Source organism: Corvus hawaiiensis, chromosome 3 (genome assembly GCF_020740725.1).
Source record: "Corvus hawaiiensis isolate bCorHaw1 chromosome 3, bCorHaw1.pri.cur, whole genome shotgun sequence".
In the NCBI taxonomy this organism is placed as follows: domain Eukaryota; kingdom Metazoa; phylum Chordata; class Aves; order Passeriformes; family Corvidae; genus Corvus; species Corvus hawaiiensis.
This window is the reverse complement of record NC_063215.1, coordinates 116,613,518-116,639,111: the sequence shown is the minus strand read 5'-3', so window position 1 is coordinate 116,639,111 and position 25,594 is coordinate 116,613,518. Positions and strand designations below refer to the sequence as shown.

Genomic DNA, 25,594 nt, shown 5'->3' with positions numbered 1-25,594 from the left:
GTTGTTACAAGGGATTACAGAACTGCAACTACTTGAAAAGATTTTCAAAGAAACTTCTAAGGCTTTGATCTTTATTCAGAGTGCGCTTGCTTTCTAGTCTAAAAACATTCATTTTTAACAGGATATTAGGAGAAGGACTGGCTGCTCAGTAATTTTCCAAGCAGACTTTTCAGTGAGGCTCCATCCTGCAGAGGCTCTCTCGCATGGAGAGCTACAGTCACTGCAAGGTAAACTTCAGAGTTGCAGCAGAGGCTTTATCAGTGTGATTATTTCTGAGCTAATGATGGCTTGCTTCTAAACCTCCGTGCAGCTCCCTGACAATTATCAGTGAATTACAGTGAGTGTGTATCTTAAGAAAGGTGCTGTCTCAAGATGCACAGCCCTCAGTGTGTGTTTGGAGCTCTTATTACTCGAAACAGGCTCGAGAATCGGGGCCGAGCAGGAAGGGCAGAGCAGGGTATGGCAGTGAAAGGAGGTGCCAGACTTAATCACAGGGTGAACTGTTCCTTTTCCTTTGAGGAGCACAGTGATGCCCCTGGAGAGAGACAGAGAAATAGATTATTTACTTCCTTTTCATTGTCGTACTGGAGGAGAAATCTCTGTGCTCAGAGGGAATTTTCTTAGATAATGATGGGACCTGTTAGAGATGTCCTGCCAAGAGTCAGACACAGGCAACGCTGTAATTATCTATTAGCAAGGTGGATATGAGAGACTGGACAGTGCTTTGTTAAACTGAACCCAGAGTTCAGTTTAGGTGAGGATCCAAAAGCTGTGCTGGGGGTTCCACCACCTTCTTTTTCAGATCTGTACTTCAGCAGCTCCTGAGCCCTCACACAGGAGGCCTTAAGCACTTGAAACTTTCTTTTCTTGTCTCTCCTCTTTCAAAAATAACCAGAATCTCTCACTTTGAGGGACAACACCACTTTCAGGCAAAACACAATATATATTAAGTGGGCCTGCAGATTCCATGGCCCGTTGGGGACATCCTGCTCTGCTGCCGTGGTGCTGCACAGCTCCGAGTCCTGCGTTCTCTGATCCATACGGGGTTTGAAATATTTCTGGAATATATTGTTGCTGTTGTAACCTCAAGATGTCATTTGAAATGAGTTTCCAAGGGACTGTCATGACCTCTTGAGATGAGAATTACAGTACTGCTACTCTTGGAAGGCCTGTGCTGTTGGACAGTCAGCTGCCTGTTTACAGGCTGCCTTGGAGGCATCGTGGAAGTGGAAAAAAATCACTTGTTAGACAGTAATGGCTGCACTGATTTTTTTTGTTGTTTGTTTGTTTCGCAGTATCCAAAATATGGTCAGCACTTTAGGAAAGGACCAGTTAAGAAGCTCTCTTTGAGCTCTGTCACTCCAGCTATTTACCCTGGATCCACCCCAATAAACTAAGGGCAGTATCTGCCGATAGATGAGACTTCAGGGGAATTTCTCTGGATTTACTGCATTGAAACTGAGGAGATTCTCCTTTGCTTACAGTGAAGATAACTTACTCTAGTGATGATGAAAAAGAACAGAATCTCAGAATCTAGCCTTAAAACGCCCATAGAAAGGGGATTTTTTTCCTGTTCATTCTAGCTCAAATTATTTTTATTCATATGCATCATGAGGTGCACAGGTCACACATTTATGGAATCACCTAAGAGCCACTTGACAGCTTAAGAAAGCATTTTATCCAAAAAAGCAAACTGTTTCATGAAATAATCATCAGAACAAGGAGTAATTCCAAGTATGCAGCTTACAAGGCACAGAGCAGGGCTTTGCATGAGAATAAACTACCGTACTTTTGAAGAAACGGGAAACAAGAGTTACTGTGAAGAAAATCCTCCCACAGAATTCAGAATTTCTTTAAAGAAATTGCAAGAGATCTGAAATTGCTGCTAATAATACAATTGCCAGAAGGAAAAGATCACCGGTTTAGGCTTTTGCTGTAAGGACCTTCTCTAACCCAGAAGGTTTCAGCAGATATACTGAACAGGTGTATATGTGTATAACCTGGGCAGCACTGATGGGCATCTCACCACCCAAACATTTATTTTGAATCAGTTATTGGAACAAATGTTGGTTTTCTATACAGAAGGTAGATATGAGTTGCCTTATGAGAGTGTTAAAATCCAGGAGCCCGGGTCCCAGGTTTCCTCGCGGTCCCATTGGTTTAATTGAGGTTGCAGTTAATAAAGGCGGAGACACAGATTGATGGAGGCCCCAAGGTTACAGTCTAGTGCCTTGAGACAGCAGATATTAAAGGGACTCATTTATGTGGGGACTTGTTGTACCCTCGGGGAGGCAGAGCAAATCACCTTTGCTTTAATAGGAAGAGACACTGAGCTGAAACATGGCAGATAAGGGAGGCAGTGGGAGGGGGAGTGTCTATACAAGGGGAGATAACACAGGATGTGTTATCCACTCCGTGGCTTGTGATGCACTTCAGGTGATTGCTGGTGATTTTTTCCAAGGAGAGTGTCTGGACTGTGCAGCCTGTTGGCATGGGAAGGCAGAGGGGCAAAAGCAGATCAGTCAAAACCATGGCTGAGCCAGCATCCCTGGTCTCAGGAAAACAGCACGGAGACTTTGTGGGGCGGAGAGATCGGCCTGATGGGTTCGACCTTGTGGGAAGGGCTAGGGGAGCATCACCTTCAGGTGGGGAGGCAGAGAAGGAATCTGGGAATTGGTGTGCCTGGTGCCTCTCATGGTCTGGAAAGTAACCATTGTTGGAAAATGCAGAGATGTCCTTGTCTGAGGACAGGAGTCATTAACCGGAGCTTTCCAGTCAGCATGAAGACATTTCCTGCTGTTGTTTACCTGGTGCCGTGCTGTTCCTCATGCCACCTCAGATACTAAGTGCCCTTAGGCTCTCCTTAATGATTCCGCACTCCCACATCTCCTGAGATAAAACCTTGTCTGCCTGAATACAGGGTTAGCAATGTTGTCCCAAAGCTTTGTTAAGCCCAAATGTTAACATGGTGGCAGGTTCCTTTATGCACTTGCTTGATGTCACTGGGAGAAAAAAGGAGCATTTAGGTGCCCTCAGCACATGCAGAATTAACTCCTTTCCCAGGCCTGGGCAAACAGCCTCCCGAGGACCTGCTGTTCCCAGCTGCTGTCTTAGGGCCATTCTGACAGAGGGCAGAGATGGGCATGCCAGTTGTGGCAAGGTCCTGCAGGGGAGTCCTGGGTCCCCTCAAGCCCCACATTCTCTCCTGAAGTCCCCGTCTCCAGCCAAGTGCTGCAGAGGAACTGTGGCCTTGAGGCATGAGGACATCTGAGCAGTGGTTACTCCTTTGCCTTCCCAGCACAAATCTGCTTAGTGGAGGGAATAACATGGTCCTTAATAAGGAACTCCTACTGTTTCCAATTAAACAAAAATTGCTGCCTATAAATCACTTGATCCCTGAGCTCTGTTCCTCAATTTCACTCTCCCTGTTACTGAGCCTCCATCTGCTTTTAACAGTTCTTGCTACTCATATGTCTTGTAATGCTGTATCCCTCCAGAATGGCTTTCTAATTAAGTAAGCTCTGAAAATGAAAAGCAGAAGAACAGCAGCCTTTTTACTCTGTACCCTTAATCTGGGAGTCCTCTATGTGCTATTTTGGAAGCTAAATTGAGGTCGCTGACATTATGCATATTTGTTGTCTGATGCAGGCTTAAAAGCCCCAAATCCTCTATTTAAAATTATCTTTAGGCACATGGGTCAAATATTTGCAGGAAGAAAAATAAGTATTTGTAGCTTTACTAGATTTAGAGAAGGAGGGGAGGAGTGAGAAAGGGGCCCCAATCCCAGCCCAGTGTTGCTTTTGCAATGTGGATTCACTGCCCACTGAAAATATCAGTGTTGCTGGTGTTAACAAAATAAACATTTCCAATGACACGTGATAAGGAAAACGGGAGCTTTGCTAAACAGAAATTCCCTGGAGAGGTCGCAGCCCCCCTTTTGTTACAAATGGTGTAGTGACCAGTTACTGCCTCTTGTCAAAATACATTCTGCTGAAATTGCACAGAGGAAATGAATGCAGTTGAGTTTCTCATCAGGAAAACAAAAAGAACAGGCACTGTCTATGTGGAATTAAATAATATCCTGCATGTGGGTAGTGCCAGAGCAATTATAGATACAAACGAGTATCACATTTCAACTGGTGAATAAATGCAACAATCAAATACCAAAAAGAGTAATTTTTTATATATTCTGCTGCGCTCTGCCCCAAGGGGAAATAGCACAACTTTAAAATGTCTCACATTTGAAATCTTAACTCAAAAATAGTGCAAAAAGCTTGAGAATAAAGAGTTTGCTGTTGGAAATGTCAGAGATTGTTGGAGATACTGAACTATTTAGTCCTCAGAGTCTATTTTTACCTAAATTGTTAAGCCAGGATATTTGATAATTTTCCATTCATAATTCACTGCATCATTCAGGGAAAGAAAGTGATCAGGAAAACAAAATAAGATAAATTTAAAAGGAGATATAACAGAAACAAAAAACTCAAAAAGCTGCCCTTAGAGAAAAACTCCCAGCAGAATGGAAAAATCTGAGACTTAAAAAAGTGACTGATTTGGAGTCATATCAAATTTTTGCAGTGGGAGAACTTCATCAGAACAAAGAGGGCCATAATTAATGTTTTTGATTCAACAAAACTGTATTTTGGTGGGTTTTTTTCACCAAAATGTGTAACCAGTTGTATTTCGTATATAACTTTCTCAAAACATCTTTGGCTGAAGATTAATTCTCGGGATGCTTTTTAAGTAGTGACCCTTACATTATTTTTGAGTTGCAAATATATTTTTAAAAACCCATGTGAGCTGGAATGAATCCCAGTGCGGGTGGGAGTGGGTTGGTTTTGCATCAGATAAGATGTTACAGCAGGAGAAGGATGCTACGAGGCCACAGGCCAAGCATGCGGTGTCCCAAGCTGTGTGGGGACGGAAGAGAGGGAGAACTGTTTGGAAAGGCCTTGGATTGGTGACTTCCAAAAGGCCACTCTCAGGGTACAACGGGAAGGAACAGCAGCGCTCACAGTAAGGACTTCAAAGGTGTTGCAGGAAGGGAGACGGGCTGGACGTGTTTCCCCCCAGTTTCCCTTTCCCTTGGGCTGCCGGAGTGCGGGGAGGAGTGAGGGGGAGGCGGGGCTGTGTGGGCCAGCGGGGTGTCCACCTCTTGCCTTGAAGCCCTCCTGGTCGCTTGTGCTGGCAGCACGCCGCGTTTGCCACGTGACCGCTTTATTTCGGTTCTTGGTAGAAACAGAAGTGCATTGGATCACATTGTAAGCATGCGAGAGTTTACAGGGGCTTGGTCAGGAGTGTCTAAACCCACAACCTCTGCTGCTGTAATCCTTTATTGATCACAGTCTGCTTTTAGTGCTATTCATGCTGTTCATTTGGTAGTTCTAATAATAACAGCTAGGTATAAATATAAATGTAAACAGTTTTAATAATACCATCTGTTTTCTTTTCTGAGTGTGTTTTCTTTGCTTTAAGCTGAACAACCATAATAATTTTCCCCTCCCACATTCCAAGGAAGGACTGCAAGGCCTTTCTCTGACTGATGACCCTTTTTGGAAAGTGGCTGTAGCTGAGGATGCTGAAGAGCCCTTTGAATTGGGAGGGAACGTGAGTCCATGAGCTGGGCAGCTGGCTGGCCACCAGGAGCCCTGCTCACTTGTAAAGCCCTGCTCATGTCCTGCCCCTCGGCTCAGGGCTGTGTTGGCTGTACTCGAGGTGCAGATGGTGGTGTTTGTCCAGGGCAGTTTTTGTGCAAAGGTGCTGTGAGCATCAGCTGGCATTTTTTAACTTGTGCTGTCAGGTAAAAAATTACAGGGCAGGTAGATGGAAGCACACATTCAAGAGCTTCTGGCCACAGCCATCAAGAGTGACTGACACATTCATCTGTCCCCAAGGACCCCACTGCAAACACCTAATGATGGCTCTAAATTTTAAAGTATTAACTCACTGCCTGTCACTAAAGTACATGGGGGTGAGATCTATCTGAACAAGAAATAGTGTCCAACTGTGGGACACTAAAGCTACATGGAGGTGACATTCATGTTGTTTTTGCTGTGGGTTAGAGAGAGGACAGAGGATCCATAAGAGGGCAGGTAGTGAGATAACAGAAGGGAGAAGGCTGTTACATATTAATGAGGACAGTGGTCCAGATAACAATCTGCCTGTCTAATCATCGGTCTCATTCCCCCCCCTTGTGTGACTCCAAAATCCTAACAGCAAGTGTAGGTCACCTTGAGTAGCTAGAGAGCAGAGGAATTGGAGTAGGTGGACTTGTGATGGGAAGCAACCCAAGAGGACAGGAAACTGAGTGGGAAGGCCACCCTGGGGTGGAGTCTGGTGAGGAGCTGGTTGGGCAGAGAGGTTTTTACTTTCACACTAATGTGGCACCTTGTCTTGCCATCAGCAAGCCACATGAGAGATGTGTGTGGCTACTGCTGCTGCTGGGAGGGCAGCTTTCCATTCACTGCCATGAACTGTAATGTCCCTGTAAAGCCACAGAATAAATAGGATACTGAGGCTTTTAAAAGAAAAACAGCTGGATTTTTTAGGCCAGCTGGTTTTAAGCAGTCAACCTGTTTCTTTAACCTTGTGTGGTAGCTTGGGGGTCAGGGAATGGATGGGATCTGAGGGGCTTGTCAGACGCTGAGCAAGGGGAAGAACTGACAGTGCCTTTGGAATCGAAAACTAATTTTTACACACTGATGCAGTTTTAATCAACCCTCCTTGTCTGCTGTCTGCTCCTGCTCAACTAACTTCAACCTTCTCATGATTAGATATCTATATAGACTGACTGTGGAGACAGAAAGGTAGCTCCAGATTCATGTCATTTCTATAAAATGCTCGACTTAGGGGGGATTAGCCACTGGAGGCACTTTAGGAGGAGAGTATTAGACACAATTGTTATCTAACAACATGCTTATGGTTGCACTGGGTTCAGATAACGTTCAGTTTCTGAGGGATTTCAAGTATTTCTTTTGCTCTTAAACCTAATTAAGCAAATCGAGATTCTGAAGGAAGTTGAGAGCCATGAGACTTTTTCCTCACTTACATTACACAGCTTCTTCTATACCTGAGGTGTCTAAAATTCACAAATTCAGTAATGCCATGTACTACAACAAGGTGGGGGAAATGCAGCAGCTCATCTCTGGCTTGGACACTGCTGTTTTTTAAGCAGTGCAGGTATTTAGCCATGAACTGTAACCCCAAGCACGACTGCACCATGAAGGAAGACCTGTTGCCTAGAATTGAATCTTTGGGTTTGCAGTATGACCTATGTGAGTGCCGTGCTGCCGACACTCCAGCCAGTGCGGATGTGATCTCTCAGGAGTGAGGAGCTCCCTGGGCAGCAGGAATGGAGTCCTGGGGCTGTGGTGAGCAGGGCAGTGAGGGATGATCAGCATCATTTTTCAGTTTCCTCCACCAGCCACCCTATGGCACTGTTCCTCTGATGATGCCTGTACTTGTGGAAGTGTTTGCAAAATGGAGACAAAAGGAGGATCCCTTTAGAAATTTGTGTCTAGACATAAAGCCAGGACTCAAAGGGGTTCAGGAAAAGAAGAAGGGTGTTATGATAATGATTAACTACCACAGTGACAGTGATGTATTTCTAGTTGATAGAAATACAGATTTAGAGGCAGGGTGTGTTTTAGTGGAACCATTTGTGCCTCAGACCTGGTTTTTATCTGAGGTAGAAAACCAAGGCCAGGACATCAGGAAAACTGCCAGAAAGAAGGCAGGAAAAGAGCTTTAGCAGGGAAGCCAAAAGGAAAAAGACAGATCTTAGATCTTGAGGAAGAAAAGCTGCAGAATTTGTCTAATTAAGGAATGTAGAACTAGACCGGGTGAGCTAAGGACATTGATTTGCACATCAGGAGAAAGGAGAAGAGGCCTCACAAAAATAAAGTCAGAGATGCAGGATGAAAACCAGGACAGAAGCATGGGGAATGGGATTGGCAGGGCTCAGAGGGAGGGGTACTGATAAAGTCACATGGTGTGTGTGGACAGGTCAAGGATGGTAAGACTAGGATAGGACCTAATGTGCAAGTGAGAATTTGTGTTGCCTGTTGAGAGCTGTTGCAGTGGGGTGAAGGAGACCTGAAACTGCATAGGATAGACTCAGGCCTAGAGCTGAAGGATCAGAATTCCTAGCACCTTTATCCTGGAAATCCTGGAAAAATACATAGCTGAGAACACAACTGCCTAAGAAACTATTGCAAAACTGCTGCAGCTACAGTTAGCAGAACCTGACTCCCTCTTTTTAAGAAGGTGGGTAGATGGATGGATGAACGGACAGACGGAGTGGGTCTGGCTTTGGAACTCACCCTTTTTGCCTCCTGCTGCCCTCATACTGGTCATGATGAAAAAATTGGCTTTGTCTTCAGTTGAAACTTTCATACACATTAATGTTTTTTAAATAATGGATCATGCAGATCCTAATATGGGCACTAAAAACAAAGGCTGTACAAATAAATACTGGGAAAGGACCCACTGCTTCCTGAAGACTGATAGCCAGATTTCTTTCTGCATGCCTTTTGCATCCTGTTGATGATATGACACTTTTTCCCCAGTAATGTCCAAGACACGTTCTGCATTAATCCGATAATGTAACTTTCCATGATCTAGCCCTAAGAAATGCAATTTAACTTGTTTTCCCTCCCTCTCTGACTCCCTTTGACAACTGACTTTTTCCTAATGGTTTCTTCAACCCAAGAAATCTGGCAAAAGTTGTTTTATTGTTCTCAGAGCAATGTTTGTGGTGTGTTTGATGTGTGATTAACTACCTGAAGCTCAGTGAAGGCCTTGCTCTTTCAAAGGCTTATCCGTGATCCATACTACACCTGAATGGGGTCTTGTCAAAGCCAGTGGGAGTATGGACACCAGTACGGTAAAATCCACATGTATCCGAAGGATTTGGGTACCCAAGGATGGTACCCAAAACCAGCCTTATGACTGCACGTTCCTTCAGCTTTGCAATGACTGCATGGAAATTAATAGGCACTTTGGATGCGTGGTGCCAATATGGGAAAGAAGGGAATACATTCTTGAATTGTGCAGAAATGCCTTGTGATTCCCCTCCTGCCTGGTGTGGTACTTTCCCCATCCTGTAGCGCTGGTCACATTAGATACACCTGAAGACAGCTTTGTCTCTTTTGTTGTAGTTGCAGGTGGAACTTGATCAGGAATATCAAGACAAATTCAAAAGACTGCCTTTGGAAATTCTGGAGTTCGTACAGGAAGCCATGAAAGGGAAAATCAGTGAAGATGGAGACCACAGTTCTGCCCCCTCTTCCCTGGCATCTGACAGTGGAAAATCAAATCATAAACCTCCACAAAGTGAAGAGGAATTGGAAGAAGATAATCAAGAAAAAGTGTTTGATACTACTTTTTAACTGCCCAAGAAACAATCAGTGCGCCAGGGCGCACCATTCCCAACTGCCCATCTCTGCTCTCCCGGGGTCAGCTGCCACCGGAGCACTTCGGGAGGCAGGAGGAATCTGCATTCAAGTGCACATTTCCCCAAAGGAGCATTTTATAAAAAGTATTCTGCAAAGGTCTTCATTCTCATTCTTCATCTGATTATTATTCTAAAGCTTAGTGCAGTTGTAATGGGAAAATTAATACCTTACCCTCCCTCTTCTCTTTATTTTTCTTTTTTTGGGTTTTTTGTTTTTTTTTTTTTTTTTTTTTTGGTTTTTTTTTGTTTTGTTTTGTTTTGTTTTGTTTTGGGTTTTTTTTTGGTTTGGTTTGGTTTGGTTTTTTTTTTTGCCAATTTACAATGGGTAATTTTCTGGCCATGTTCACTGTTAAGAATGTTTAATGAAGACCAGTGTATTGTACAGAGACAAATGTGTGCAGATTCCCTTTTGGAGTGCCAGTGCAAAGTGCTCCAAACTTATAGAGATCCTGGCGAATATTACCACAGTACTTACTCATATTTTGTTTCCTTCTTTATAACTGCACCTTGACAGCTGTACCATCCTTTTACATTTGCACTGAAACATTGGATCCTTTTTAGCTCCGCAAGCACTGGTGGCTTGCTGTCTTGAAATTATGTTTATCACATGGAGAGACATATATTTGCTGCTGAAACTTCTTGGAACTGTGGGGACGAGAGGAAAACGGAGCGAAGAATCCGCGTGGAGGTTGTCGGTGTCTGTGTACGTCTGTGTCTGTTACGCCGTGTGAGTGCATATATGTTTGTATATATATATATAGCTATATGTGCACACACATCTGTCCATATACACACACAGCATGCTTCTATTTGAAGTTGATGTGGTCTCTTGGCCAAATGGAATGTTTCAGGGATCCGTGAGTAGAGAGAATCTTTCCGAGAGCTAACATCTGGGTTTTACTGCTATAGAATAATCATGGAATCATAGAATTCTTTTTGTGGTGTTAGTGTTGTAAATCAAAGTAGTTTTAGAATATAAATTTGATATATATTTTGCAGACTCGAAAGTATTGATTTTAAGTATCATATTTTAATCTTACTGAATTTGATAGGATTATAAAATGCTTAGGACTACAGTATTTGAAATCTAACAGAATCTTCCATTATTGTTAAGACTGATGTTCAGTTTTACTAAGGTCTAAAATTTAAAAGCGAAGTATAAAAACCTGACCACTGTTATTTAAAAATGTGTATGAATCTGTTTAACTGACTTGTTAAAGTAAGAACAATCAAAGTTAGTGTACTGTATGATATGCATGAGAGAAGTAACAGCACATTCTGAGAAATTTCTATCAGACGACAGAGAGACGTTGTGAAAGTCAGGATATTTGAAAAGGTAAAGACATGCTGTTCTCTGGATTCCCATCCCAACAGAAATAGGAGTTATGAAACATCTCAGATTCGGATTCGTACTGGGGCCAGTGCACGATCCTTCCCTCGGCCGTTGGTGGAGGTGCCTTAGGGCAAAGGAGAGACCAGCTCAGGAGCCCCAGATTGGCCTCAAGACACTTGATCCTGCAAAGTTGTGTTTTCCTGCACCGCTGGGCTCAGGAGCTGGGCTGGGAGTAACATTCACATTCACATTTGCAAGATCGGGGCCTTACTTAGCATTAAACAGCAATCGGAGAAAGCAATCAGTTAAGAGGGAGGCATCTTAACACATCGTTAACAGTTACCTTACTTCCATTCCCTCAGGATTTTAGTACTTAAAGTAACTTATTTTATTTAAATTTAAGCAATAAAATACAAACCAAGGTTAAGTTTTCAGTTAAATAATGGTGTATATATATATAAGTTCAAATCTTGGAAAACAAGCAGTATTTTGATGTTTCCTTTTTAAACTTAGAGCAGAAAGAAAGAAAAATTGCACACTGTTTGGAGATCATATTTTGAATTAAACTGTTCTAGTTTATGATGATGAAATCAGTGCACATGAAATTCAAAAATCTGACTTTCATCTTAACGCTAGGAAAGGTGACTCCTCTGCTAATCCTAGTTTTGCACTTTGAAATCAATCTTAATCACTCATTGAAAATGTAGAGTCGAGATTTAATGCTGCATTTTATAAAGTTAAAATGACGTATTGTCTAAATTATTACGGGAATAAACTGATAGCAGTGTTCATGCTAAAACTGAAACTATTGCATTACAGAAACCGTTGTACAGTGCAGTCTTTTTGGTAAAATCGTGGCTCCTCTGAATCTCAGTGCGACGTTCCTGTGGACTTCAGGGGAGCCAGGACTTCGCCACAGTCTTCAAAGAAACTTGGGCAAATAAATACTAATTAACCTTTTATTTATATTTAATAAGAAATAAATATACTGGTTGGGTTAAATATACTATCAGCTGTAGTCATTTTACAGTACGTTTGTATTTGACCATTTCCTGTCCTCACATTTTTTTATATCTGTACAGTGCCACTTTCTGCAGGTGTAAGGTAGTGTGTAACCCTGTACATCTTGCATCGTTCAAACTATTTCAGTGAAACCGTTATCATTTAATATTGATATTACTTGAACTAGAGTAAGATAATGAAAAAAGGGTCTTTATGATGTGCAAGTCTTGTGCCTTTTATGTATTTGCCTTGTTCCGTGTTGAATGTGTGGAAATGCTGTATTGTGGACTTTCTGCTGTATAGAATAGAGCTGTCTATATTAAACTAGGTTGTGCACTTCAGATATCTTTACACTACTGAAAATAGCTTGGTTTTGGCAGTATAAGCAGAATTTTAAAAATTCTAATGAAGGCCAGACATTTTAGATTTAACATGTTCATAATTATGTTAATTAATGCTCATGTATTAGCTAAACATTCACTGACAGATAACTAAAGGGACATCATTGCTTGCCTTTCTTTGAAATCAGTGTTGCTCTTGTACATTGTATTAATAGTGTCTGTGATTGATTAGTCCTTGATGATTTGCTTTCAGAGTAAAGGATGAAATATTCCAGTTAACATGTACATATTTTTTCGGTTCCTCAATCTATGATTGTTTCAGAGGCATAATTCACATTTTTGTAAAAATTCTATGCAATTTTGTGGCATGATGTTTCTTCCACTTGTAATTTTATGTGCTTACATTACAGATCCAAAGGACAAATAAAAATTTCTTAACACAAGACCAGTTTTCTCTGTTCATTGACTCGAAAACCTCAGTTGACTCGGGAGACCTTACCCTGACCCCTTCGCTGACGGGAGGGGCAGTGCCGGGAGAAGGCAGGGAAATTTCCCTGCAGGCTTTTGTGTTCACACCAAGAACAAGAAATGGCACATGCCTGTGCTTCCAGCCCCTGCCCCTCCCAGAGGCACAATGTGCATTTGCTGGTGCTCTGAAACAATGGGAAACAAAAAGCAGCGTGCAGGAGCCAACGAACTGGTAAGAAAATGTGTTGGTTTACAGGAAGGCTTTTGCAGAAGAGCTGGGAAGTGATTTCCAGCCATACCAGTAAACTGCCTCGACAAATTACAGCACCTTGACTTCTGTTCCACTGCCCCAGCTGCTTCACTCATCATCTGTTCAATTATATATGTGCTGTGAAATGTACCTTTGCAGGGCCTTCCACAGAGAGCACTGAAAAATAAACCTATTCCTTTGGCTTTTGACTTCCCTTCCCCTATTGAATTTACAATGTACAAAATTATCTCTGGGAGAAGAGATAAGCAGGTATATTAATCCACTGTACTGAGGGATATACCTGTTAAAATAAATAGTCTCCAAAGCAGCTGGAGTCAAATCACCCACTAGAAGGGAAACGGGGTCTGACACACGGGATGAGGGCGGGCAAGGAAGGGAGGAACAGGGCTGAAAGCAGAGCCATGAGTCTGACAGACTGCAGTAAGACTGGGATGGAAATGGAGAAGTGGGGGGAATAAAAAAAAATTGATACATTTCCTTCCCCAAAGAGGAGCAATGGGGTGTGACATCAAGAGTGGGTTTGCGGAGATGGTGATGGTGAGCACAGAGGGAAAAGCCAAGCCGCCACGGGAAGGATTGGGAAACAACCCTTGGCTCCTGCAGGGCTCAGTGAGGTAGGATTCTCACAGCTGGCTGAGCAGGCGACCTTGGTGCTTGTACTTGGGCCACAGAAGGCTGACTTGGCTGGGAGAGAGGAACAGGTTGGGATGTGTGGAAAAGCTGTTTGGAGGCCGAGCACAGGGAGGTTGATGTTGCAGAGGCCAAGTAGTGGGACCTGAGCTGCTTTGAGAAGCCCAGTGGGCTGTTGAGCTTCAAGTGGGTTCTGCGAATGCTCCTGGTGATGGCCAGAAGAAAACCAGTCCCACCACAGCAGCAGAAGCCTGCTACTGCCAGGTGGGGAAAGTGGCTGAAGACTTCATTTTGCCCTCAGAATTTATGCTTTGAGAACTAGTGCTAGTGCCAGGTTCTGCCAGGAGTAACTCGGCAGCTTCCTGACCTTACACTGTTTCCTTCACTGTGGGGCAGCTTCCAGGAGAGTACCAGGTCCAACTGAGATGTTGAAATGAGCACTGGGGAACATTGCTGAGAGGGGCAGAAAGAGTTTGGAGTGGGTGAGCAGGCTGAAGGGCTGGACAGCCAGGCCCCCTAAAACCTGAGCATGCACTTGAATCCAAGGAAGTAATTTTGAGGTAAGCAGCCGTGCCTTTGAAAGACGTGAGCAGGTGTTTAAAACCCCAAGGACTACATCATACCCTTGGATTTTGGAGAGCCCTGTGTGCAGGAGCTGCACATCAAATCACCCAGCCTAAACCCACACAGCAGGATCTCCTGGCCGTCACCAGACTTGGTCCCTCCTCAGAGTGCTGGCCCTTCCCTTACTCTTCAAGGGCTCTTTTTTCAAGAGCTGCTTAGCAAAAGGGCCAATGCAGGAAATCAAAGCCATGTGCAAAAGGCAGCAGGTGATGGTCACTAGTGAAGTTAAGGAAGCCAACTGCAATAAGGCAATCTGGGTTTAAAAAGGGCCCTCTAAAGAGAAAGTATCTGCCAGACAGCTGGAAAGGCTTGGGGCTTGTGCTGCTTTCCCAAGTGTAGCTCCATTGTACTTTTTCTCATTGGGACAGTTTAGAGGTTCCTCAGGATCAGTACCATGGGGGTAGCATGATCAAAAGGAGGATCTGAGGGAAAAAACACTGAAGAAATGAAAGATCCAAGTGTTCAGCCTGCAGACAGTAAAGAAGAAAATACGGAAGGTAATCTATTAACTACTATATAATTGATATGATTCTGTAAGGTTGGGGGTTTTGGAATGATGGGTTCCAAAACACAGTGGGAAGACTGTGGCAAGAGGTGCTAATCCTTATGGCTGGATTGCCCTCCAGGTAGAAAGGCTTTAAGTAGCACTGGGGAAGCCAAGCTCTAATTCAGAACAAATTGAAGCCAATCAGATGAATATGAATGTGAAGAGAAGAAATGTAAAGCCTGCTGCTGTATCAATGGAGGAAGCCTGGCTAATGAGTGGGAGAGCTTGGCGACTTCCCCCGCTGAGAACTGTACTGTAATTAGTGTCATGAGCTGCTGTGGGATAATTGGCCTGTTCAAATAAGTGATTACAGGCTGGGTAAGGGGGATCAAATAGTTTAAAAAGAAAAAAAAAAAGCAGGGAGGGGAGAGATGTGAATCAAACTTTGCTCTGTTCTTGGGAAAGATGAAATTTAGCTGGCAAGTGTTGCTGCACTGATCTGACCCACGGATGGCAGAGGCTGTGAGCAGGGCAGGTGAGTTGCCTTCAGCTGGGAAACACCTCGTCCAGGCTTTGTACCACATTTTCAGGAAAATGCAGAGGAAAACTGGCCCTGTACAGTCCCTGGGCTACAGAGCAATAGCTGAAAGCTGGGTTTCAGAGGAAAACCACCAGAGGCAGGTGGAAAGGCATAACACCAGCTGCCAGATGGACACTGGAGGCAAGAGAGTTAGAGACACACCAAAATCTTCTTTATTTTCTCCCTTTCTGCATATGCACAGCAGAGATGATGGACTGTAAGCACTGACAGGAAGAGGGGATGGTGCTGCACGGGATGCTGCCACACCAGGTACTCACACCCAGTGGTCAGTGTGGATGCCACAGAGTGGACTGTGATGGACAGACCAGACCAGATGATCTCACAGCCTCTCCTGGCCTTGAGATCTGTTGCTCTTAGTATAACGTTCTTTTCTTCGAGGGTTTTCTCCCCCCCCAGGAGGGCACTTTCCCATGTGATCACCCAAGGCTGTGATTCCCTTTGGAAAGGCTTTCTAATGTCCTCTTAATTGCCAGGGTCAGTAAAGTAACCCTGAGCATGGTGATTCAGCCATATGGGATGTCTCCCAGAAAACGAGTCACCTCTCTCCAAGGGTGTAAATCAGTAAAACTGTGGCATCCCAGGAGCCCTCAGCAATAAATAAACTCAACCCAAGTGCTCTTGCAGCTCGCCACCAGCTGAGCAGAGCAGATGAACTCCCTGGCTGGAAGCAAACCCAAGCTGTAAAGCCTGTGGTAAGATGTATCCCTGACTCATGGAGTGCAGCCTGTCAGCCTCGGGGCAACAGCTGGAGACAGAGCTCCAGCGAGGAACAGGCAGTGGCTGTGGTGTGCCACGGCTCCCATCCAAGAATGCAATGATCTCAGGAGAGAGCTCAGTTCCTCTAGCTAGGTGAAAAGCCTCTCCTGATGAGAAGAGACTTGTAGAAGTAGGAAACAGCCTGTATTCCTTTCAGTAAATAAATATTACACTCTGCTTTCACTTTGCTGCTGCAGAGTGCTCCCTCTGATCGTTAAGGCCGAGACCACAGCCCGGCTGTCAGCAGGGCTGTTTGCTGCCCTGATTTATGGGCTGGAAGAGACCACAGAGCCCCTTCATGCCACTGCTGCCTTCCATGCCGTGCTGAGAAACCTGCAGGCAGCTGCCAGGCCCAGCTGGAGAGGAGGGGAGGGAGAGAAGTCCTTTCCTGCACCCTAGGAAGGGTTTTCCTGCACCTGTGGAAGTGCAGGGCTGGCAGTGAGGCTGGGCACCCCTGGGCAGGGCTGGGGATGGTGCAGAGTGGCACACGCTGTCCCGTGTAACCTGGCTGGTACCACACGTGGAGTGATGCCATGAAATGCCACTGTGCTGTGGCACCCCAGGCCTCTGCTCTGCACTGCTGAGAAACCCTGCGTGGCCTCTTGCACAGGACCCGATTTAGCTCGGTGCATTAGAGCGTTCACCAGTGGGTGTCTCCTACATCTTGCTGCTATTAGCTCCTTTTATTATATTAGAGGACTAGAAATAGGAAGAAAACACCCTGGTATCACCTTGGTAGCAACAAAATAATTGCTCTGCTTTCCCTGAGGAAATCCAGCTTTGGGCATTCGCTCTCACTTTCCATAAAAAGCAACTGTTTTCTGTTGCCATAATTTAAAACCCCTATCTGGCTTTACAAATTCCTGTTCCCTCAGACCAGTGACAGACTGGGGAGCTGTGATAGCTTTCTTGTGTCAAGGTAACAATTGAGAAGGAAATTATCTGTCTCTCCATGGAAATGCTGCTGTTCTCAGCTACTTGAGGAAAGCTGCAGCTCCTCACCTGTACACCCATACCGGGACTGGCTGTGGACAGGGGCTGCCAGTGGTGCCAGACAGGGTCCAAGGCACAGGGACAGGCATTTCCTGATGGTGGTAAAAATCTTGGGCTTTAATTGGCCCTGCTTCACTATGGGTTAAGGTGAATTTGGCACAATTATCATTTTCTTGCTTCATAGAGTTAATACAGTTAAAGATCTCTTTTATTCATATTCCAATCACTTGCAAGCACTGACATCACTGCAGCAAAGCCCTGTTTGTCAGAACACAGCACTGCCTTAAAAACAGTTGTATGAAAACCAGCACACGACCTGCATGTGAAATGAGGAGTTTGTTTCTATACAAACTGATTCCTCCAGCAGGTTCCTGCCTTCCCCTCGTGTTGCACTTTCATTTTCCCAGCCTTTCCCACCCACTGGCACTAGCTGCCGCTCTGCAGCAGCCTCGGCAGACACCAGGCTGGAGGGGACGAGGGGCAGCCTGGCTGTCCCCAGCAGAGGACAAGCGTCAGGCAGGACCAGACAGATCCAGTGGTTCCCGGTCCTGCTGTGCCCACAGGCAGAGAATCCACTCACACCCTCTGCCTGAGTGGCTCTTCTCAGCTCATCCCAAAATGCATGAGAGCTGTCTGGTGTTTGATCTCCTCTGTTTGCAATGCCGATGCACAGTGCACATCCTATTTCTTCCCTGTTCACTTGGTTTTTCAGCACTCTGGAGCACTGCCAGAAGTAAAGAACCAGCTCTACAAAATAACACTTAGAGCTTTTTGTTCCAGAAGGCAAGTTCTTCAATATTTCTCAAAGAAATACAAAGGGTAGTTCTTGAGCAGTCTGTCTAATCCAATGCACATATCAAGGTGCTCTCGATCCCCTCGTTAGCGCCACAGCAATTAGTACACAGTTTTGTGACCTCTTTGTGCTACAAACTTCTTTAAGTGTCAGAATTCACTAGCCAGGTATTAATATTGACTTTTAGCCTGTGTGGAATAAAGAATGAAAAATCCAATACTGTTTTTTATGAAGAGCCATTTCATACTTTCATAATAGACGTCATAAAATTCCATCAATTACTGGGGTCTCTTCAGGGGAACTAATTATTGTGCTATGCATACCTAGTCTGAAAACTTAATAATATCTCCAGATGCTGCTAAAAGTCCTTTGGAGGTCTTACATTCCACGAGGGAACCCTCTGCTCTGTTTGGTTTTTTTTCTTTCTTTTAAATGAACGATCAAATGTTCAGTGAGGGAGACGAACCGGAAACACTGCATTCACACAAATTCAGGGTGGTACTGTTCCTGTAAGGCAGGGAGGGACAGAGGGTATTTATTTTATTTCTTAAAAATGAGATCATCTTGGATTTGCCTTAGGTCAACTATTTGATGGTGACTGCCCAGTGTCACACGCTCAGGGAACTGCAGATAGATCCCTCCATTCCTGTAGGAATTGTCACTGCTGTAGCAATTAATAGGCAGTTTTGGGGTTGCTTTTTGGGGAGGAGAGGTTATCCTAGCAGAAGGTGAATGCCAACAGAGGCAAAGCTATCTTAGTCACTCCTTGCATGAAAGCAACAAGATCCTGGGGGAGCACTGGGAATTTTTTATACATGGGACTGCTTGACAAATGCCCAACAGAGCAGCAGTTCCACCCCAGCACAAAATCATTTTGGATGATTGTGATCACACTGGGTAAGGTGTTCCTGGAGTATTCCCCTCTTTCAGAGCTCCTGGCACAGAGGCCTGTTGCAGTCCATGGCACTGTGTCTCAGAGAGAAACAGGAGAGGTGCAAGCTCCCAGCACAAAAGGCAGCGCTCAGCCCTCTGCAAAGGCCAAGGTGACATGTGGCCCATGAGAAGACAAACCAGAGCCACGGAACAAGCTCCCATCTTCCCATTTGCACATCCAGATGGCTGTTATGAAACAAGGAAACATGATGTACCTGAGTCTGTCTCAGATGATGAAGCCATGCTGGTGGATCATGCTAATCCCTTCATGTCAGAACCCCAACTTCTCTTGGGTGCATTACTCATCCCTGGCTCTCCGAAGAACTAGATTTTCCTTTAGATGTCTGATTTTGCTGAAAGATCTGAGAAGTGCTCAAGGGCATAAATTATTCTTTTCATAGCCTATGATAATGTATGATTCTTAAATTGCCACCAGATCTGCCTCCGTCAGATAGTGGAATGAAAATAATGCTGTGCTTGCCCCGAGCCAAGAGGAGGATCTGGTCCAAACCACGTCATCTTTCAGCAACCCAGCAGCATCATGGATGCAGATGGTACGGATGCCTGGAGAAATGCAAGTGTTGGAGGATCAGAATTCAGTATCAGCCACTCAAATTAGTTTCTTATACCAGTCCTCAGAATTGGGACCGGTTTGCAAGGATGCTAAGTCTGTCAGCATGGTGTAAATCAGTGTAGCATGTATGCTGCGGGGTGATGAAGCACTGGTGTCGACTAGGGCAGGAGTTGGTTAGTTGGTTTGTTCCTCTGTACTACCACCCACCCAAAACCTAAACTGGGACATTCATAAAGTGTCATTTAAATAAAAAACTCATTTTCATTTGTAATTATAAGAATTATCCTCACTAACATTACTGGTGCTTACAGCAGTTACCAGTTGCATGCACGCACCTTCCTGATGTGAGGCCCTTCCTGAGCTGTGAAATGGAAACTTTTCACATGACCCAAGGAGATGATACTTCCAAAAAAAAATCAATAAACATCATAGCACCTGCAGTAAAATCAGAGTTAGCAACCCTAAATCAGTGAAGGCTGCAAAACCACTAACACAGGGAGATGTAGAAGACAGGTAACTGATTTAAAGCATGCAGTATTTATATAAAATGGGGGGAAAACTAGTTGGAGGATGTTTCTATACAACCATTCTGGGTTTTCTGGCTAACATTCCTTACCAGCAGAAATACAGGCATCAGCCAACAGCGCCTGATCCTGCTTTTCCTGGCAAAATTGCAATTTGCCACCAGTTAGAGAGGGAGCGGGACTCGTCTTACAATAGAACACATCCATTTCCCAGGCAGCTTTCTATGGGAGCCCCACTGTGGCTTTGATTGCAGATGGAGCCTATCCAGGCACACTGACAGCCAGGTACTCGTGATCACGGTGGCTGGATTCGGGCTAAATCCCTGCTTACCCTACAGGAGACTTGTAAGGCAAGAAGCACAGGCATCAACACACACTTTAGGCACAGGTCTGCCAAGACCTTTCTTAGTGCCACAAGGATATTTCTGCCATATGTGAGCCAAAAAAAAAAAAAAAAAGCATATTAATTTAATAGTGGAGTAGTGATTCTACCCACACTCATTTATTGTAACTGATGAAAAGGCTGTAATGCAAATTGTTGTGCCAAGTTGCCTGTGCTAGCCAACATTTTGGCATGTTACATTCCTATCTAGGCAGCTTTTAATTATTAATCATTTCAAGTGTTTTGAGAGTTGAATTTCAGCAGATTTTAACTGATGGGTTATCATGGATATTAAACACTGAGCCCAAGTCTCAGTGTGAGGGTGTTGGCGGTGATCTCGCACCGTTACTTCCGGCTGTGGGTGGCTGCAGCGGATGACAGCTGAGACTGCAAATGTGAGAAACTCTTGAGTGTGTATCCATATGGGACAGGCCCTGTGGGTTCACATTTGTGCTTTGCTATCCATTACAGGAATTGACTCTTAGCCAGTGTCCTAGGTTAGAACAAAACGTCTGCTTTTCCCACGTTCACTTGTAGAGGTTTCGAGATGTGTGCACGATCATTTCCAAGAGTTTATTGTTGTTGGCCAAGTAGGACTTTCCATGGATGAGAGAAGATACAACTGGAAACAGAGAGCTCCTCGTTCAACATGAAGTGATTCCAATAACATGGGTTAATTTCAAATGGATCTCAGTGTGAGTTGAGCCAGTGATCCCGTGCCCGTACCCTGAGACAGTGACTGATCCGAAAAATGATACATCCATGTAACCCTGGGATCAGAAGTGTTTGCATGGACTATATTTTGAACTGTTTGTCCAAGCTGAACAACACCGGCTCTAGCAACTATTGATAGAATATGATCATTTCAAAAGGGAAAGATTTTGCAAGTCTTTTATACATGCATTAATATTAAATCCTCTGGAAAATTTCAAAATGTGACTTTGCACCGAGTCCCCCGTGACAGGACATCCCCCATGAGAAAGAACGAGAGGGGAGAATGTAGCTCAGCAAAGCTGACAGTTTAAACATCCCCAGAGAAAAATATAACCATGGAAATTATTTTTGTGTATGTGCTGGGCTTGGGGGAGGAAGCTGGGTTTGTTTTATTAAGCAAATGACCCATGGCACTTCTGAAAAGAAGAAGGCAGATTTTAGACAGCAAAACTGTGCATCTTTCTTGGAATCAGTGGTTTATCAAGACTGTTGGAAGTTACCACTTTTAGAAGATGCTTTGGTCCTGTGTTCAGTCCAGCTAAACGACTTGAGCAGTCAACCCTGGGACTTTAATGGATAGATGGATGTCGTGAGGAAGAAAAGAGCCTGGACTTATCTACAGAGACTTGGAACATTTGGGGCAAGTGTTCCAAATTAAGAAAGAAAACATTCCATGATTTACGTCAAAACTATAAAAATAAGCATTTTGCACAGCTCATGCTCTGACCGAAGTCAGCATCCAAAACACGCAAAAATTACTTTTAATTACTCCAGCTCATGACAAATGAAACTCTCCTTGGTGTTCCATGGCTGAAATACCTGTCTTGTCTTGATTTTTCCTGTAGCCATTCCCAGACACAAGAGGTGCTGTGTAGAGATTCAGAACAATGCCATGATACCCATGGCAGAGGACACAGGAGAGGGGGAAGGGAGAAAGCAAAAGGCATTATTTGTAGTTGTTACTATATTAATACAGTAATATTAATATATACTATGAGCCTCCCACAAAGCTCCAGCTAAGCCTGTGGCCCTAGAGGACTAAGTGCTGCCTTAGAAATAGAGGACAAAAAAGGCAAGGAAGGGACAAGGGCTGTTCCTGTGATAATGTCCCTGTGAATGTGCTGTTTAAGCACTGAAGTACAACTGCTTGTATCAGTACCACTACTCCAGCTGCAAAGTGTGGGCTTGGAAGTCAAAAATGGGCATTGAGCCAACACACATCTGCAGGCAGCTCCTGAGGCCACCTGGTGCAGGGGAGAATGAGTCAGGTGGGACAGGGTGGAAGGATTGACCCTCATCAGCTCCAGATGGGTACAGAAAGGCAGCTCCAAAGCCAGGGTGTGGTCACCATCCCAAGGAGAGGTTGGGCTGTTTTGCAGTGGTCATTTATCCTCCGTGGCATCATGAAAGCTCCTGGATATGCAACCTGGATGCAACCACACAGCCACATTAATGTGTGGTTTTTAAATAAATGAGGGTAAAAATGAATGAAACTGTGTTTTGTTTCAAACTCAAATCACATTCTGCTGGCATCCAGAGTTGTTACAGTAAGATGCAATGTTACTTCCTACATCCGATCTCCTGTGCAAGTGTTTAATGGTATCACTGGTTTGTAAAAGGAAGAAAGAGAGCGGGTATGTCAGTCTGTGTGGTAGTCACAGCTCCTCGAGGCTGCCGGTGAGGATGTCTCCTGCCAGCAGTACTTGGGTGTTGCTCCTCAGGCTGAAAACTTTCCCTTTTGCTGCAAGGGCTCCTCAACAAGAAGTGCCAGGTGCAGTGAAGCCCTTGAAGGCATTCCCTTGACAGAAGGGTGATGCTGATTGAGAGCACAGCACCAATTTGCAGTGTACTGCCTAAGAGAAAAGGCACTTCAGCTGGGAGAATAATTTGCAGTAACGAGAGTGAAAGCTAAACTTTGCAGCATACCTCTTGTCACACAAAAACATACCAGAGTCTCAGTGAATTTCTGGAATACTTGACAGGAATTTCTTCTGGGTAGGGCTCCATAACACACACACACTTCACAAGCCATTTGTTTTGCCTTGCAAACTGTCACTGTTGAGCTAATGCCACCAGAAGTTGGAAGGAAACGTGACTGGAGCTCCTCCATCAGCACTTCTAATTTCCTTCCCCAAGGTGGGAGGAGTGGCACATAAAGAGAAAACTTGTGCGTGTGTCTCTATGGAGAACGCCAACGAGGCAACACAAATGAGCAGGATTGTTTGTGCTGGGTTATCAGATGGTGTTGCTACAAAGTACTGTGTGTGGTTAGAAGAAAAAAAAGAAGAAACTTTATACTGAATTTTTGGTGATGGAGTGGCTGGGTGTATCTGCTCCTGGTGTGTTGTAGGATTAGGAAGGTGCATTCCTAGCACCCACAGGTATGCAGAGCAAAGACCTCTTCTGGTGCCCAAGCCCTCGAGGTGATGCTGCAGGCTCCTGAAGGAGCAGAGCAGTGGGAACACGTGGCTGGGGTCCCAGCAGGGCCGCCCTACTGCAGCTTGTGCTGGGCTGAGTGCACAACTCTATTTGCTATTGCAGAGGTGACTCCAGAGGTCCATCTCTTCCGAGGGCTGCTGTGTTTTCATATGGGATGAGCCTTGGCCTGTACAGGATCTCACAGTTCATTAAACCAAGAAATGCACCTGCATTCCCAAAATCCCTCACTGAAATCCGGGCATGGACATGCACAGCAAGCAGCAGCTTGGATTTTGTGTCAATGGCACCCGGGGTAGGAAATCACTGTGGTATCTCCGACAGTCTGTACTACTTCATGTGGATGCAGAGTTGCACCTTAGCTCTGAGCACAGCTAGTGATTCCTGGGATAAGTGTCTTTGGCTTTTCCCTAAGAAAGGCAGCTTGAGAAAGGGCTGTTCATCCCTTTGCCTCAGCTGGGGCTGAGATCTGCATGCTTGTATGAAAAATGAATTAATCTTCTGGGCGAGAGGGCTGCTATGAAATAAACATCAGATGCATCACCCACACAGACTTGAGAGGACAGATAGTGGTTTGGGGGCGAACAATAACCAGCTGTGGCCGAAGAAAGAGCCAGGGAAAGATCTCACTGCAGATCTTCACTGGCATCCCATCCTCTAATGCAGTGAAAGCTGGCATATTGCAGGACAGATGATTTCCCTGCCTATTTTTTATAGTGCTTTACACTTCCCAGGAGTTGTTTCTATATGACTGTAATAGAGCTGTCAAAATAACAGCTTGTGGTGGAGGATGCAGTCGCACCTCTCGGCTCCATGCTGCCCTTCTCCTGCAGCACCTGCTTTCAGTGAATGGCTGGAGGACGCAGCCAAATGAAGGTGACACTGGCTGTGGGTGCAGGACATGCCTCAGTGCTCATTTGGCTGACCTTCCCAGCAGAGCCATGGCCTCAGGCCTCTCCATGCCTTTTGCACTGTAAGCCTGGCCCCTACGATGGTCTCCTTTGCCCCATGACCTGTAGAAGGTATTTTGCACCTTCCAGCCTCACAGTCCTGCATCCTGCCCTTCCTGCCCAGCATTTTTGATCTTACCACACTGTGCAGGCAACACATGGAGCACAGCCCCAGGAGCAGCCAGCTGATGATGTGGGGTTTGGGCAAGTATTATTCCACTGCAGCTTGACAGGGCAATGAGGGTGGAGATGGGACAAGATCTAGCCCCTATCCACTGCAAAATGGCTGTTGAGTAGGCTATTGGATATATCTCAAGGAGGAATTGCCTTAGGACTACCTGGCAAGGACTGCCTGGAGAGAGGCAGCATCTTGGTGCTGGGGTAGTGACAGCTCTGCCATGCCCAGGGAAAAGAGTGTTAGGAAGTGTCCAGCCCTGGTCAGTCTGGGAATAATCGTGTAAAGCCAAATGGGTGGCAATATCAGAGCAAAACATTAATGAAGGGACTGGGGTTGCCATCCATCAATGTCCATTTGCTTGGAGGCATCAGCCTTTTTCTCCCTTCTTTTATCAGACAGCTTCAGTAACCTACAGGTGCCTGCTTGCAAGGTCAGCATTTCCTATGCATGAGAGCAGTGGCTCTGCAGTCTGAAGCTGAAGGCTGCATAGATCCAACGCACCAGCTCAATCAGATGTTTAAGTATCTCTGCAGGAATGATCACTGCCATTTAATTTGCTGATTAGTGTTGTCATATCTATTTGTAGAATACAGTATAATTTATGGTGAGATCCCTGGAGGATCTTCAGCAAATGCTACAAGTAATTGAATCTGCTGATTTCTAAAGGTCAGGTGAAAACCGAGCATTATTATAACGCAGATGAGGTGATGATGACACCAGGTAGCATTACATTCCCTATGTAAAAACTTGTATTTACTGATCATTGCTGTATCCCATCACTGTGGAAGATGAGTGAATAAGACAATCAAGAACCATAATGTCCATTTTCAACCCTGTCAGTAAAGCAATGTAGCTTCTGAAGAGAAGAAAAGGGACTTCCTTTTTCAAATCAACGGGTGGGAGGGGGAGAAGAATTTCAGAGAGACGTGATTAGGGAAGCATCAGGAAATTGTTTGGGTGGTTTTACTGAAGAAGTGGCTCACTGATGAACTCTGAGGCTGAGTGCTGCTATTTCCAGTCCTGGCTGAGAACAAGCCCCTGAGCTGGCACAGCTACTTCCCGTCTCTCTTCCAGCAAACAAGCGGATTTCCCTTATCAGCAAAACTAATTTTGTCTGGCTGACAAGTTACAAAAATTAAGTCTTTTAATT

At 44.7% G+C, this 25,594-nt stretch overlaps 1 protein-coding gene and 1 long non-coding RNA gene across 4 annotated transcripts in view; one reads left to right on the top strand and one right to left on the bottom strand.

The window, feature by feature from the left end:
* PLCB1 (phospholipase C beta 1) overlaps positions 1–12,573 on the top strand; it is a 341,635-nt gene extending 329,062 nt beyond the window's left edge. Inside the window, exon 32 of one of the 2 annotated variants that reach the window (XM_048298797.1) lies at positions 9,159–12,573. In XM_048298797.1, coding sequence (XP_048154754.1) covers positions 9,159–9,389 — 231 coding nt within the window. In that variant the 3' untranslated portion in view covers positions 9,390–12,573. The remainder of the gene's footprint in view (positions 1–9,158) is intronic. The other variant, XM_048298798.1, reaches the window with a different exon arrangement.
* LOC125323645 overlaps positions 1–25,594 on the bottom strand; it is a 175,559-nt gene that overhangs the window by 123,972 nt on the left and 25,993 nt on the right. The window lies entirely within an intron of this gene.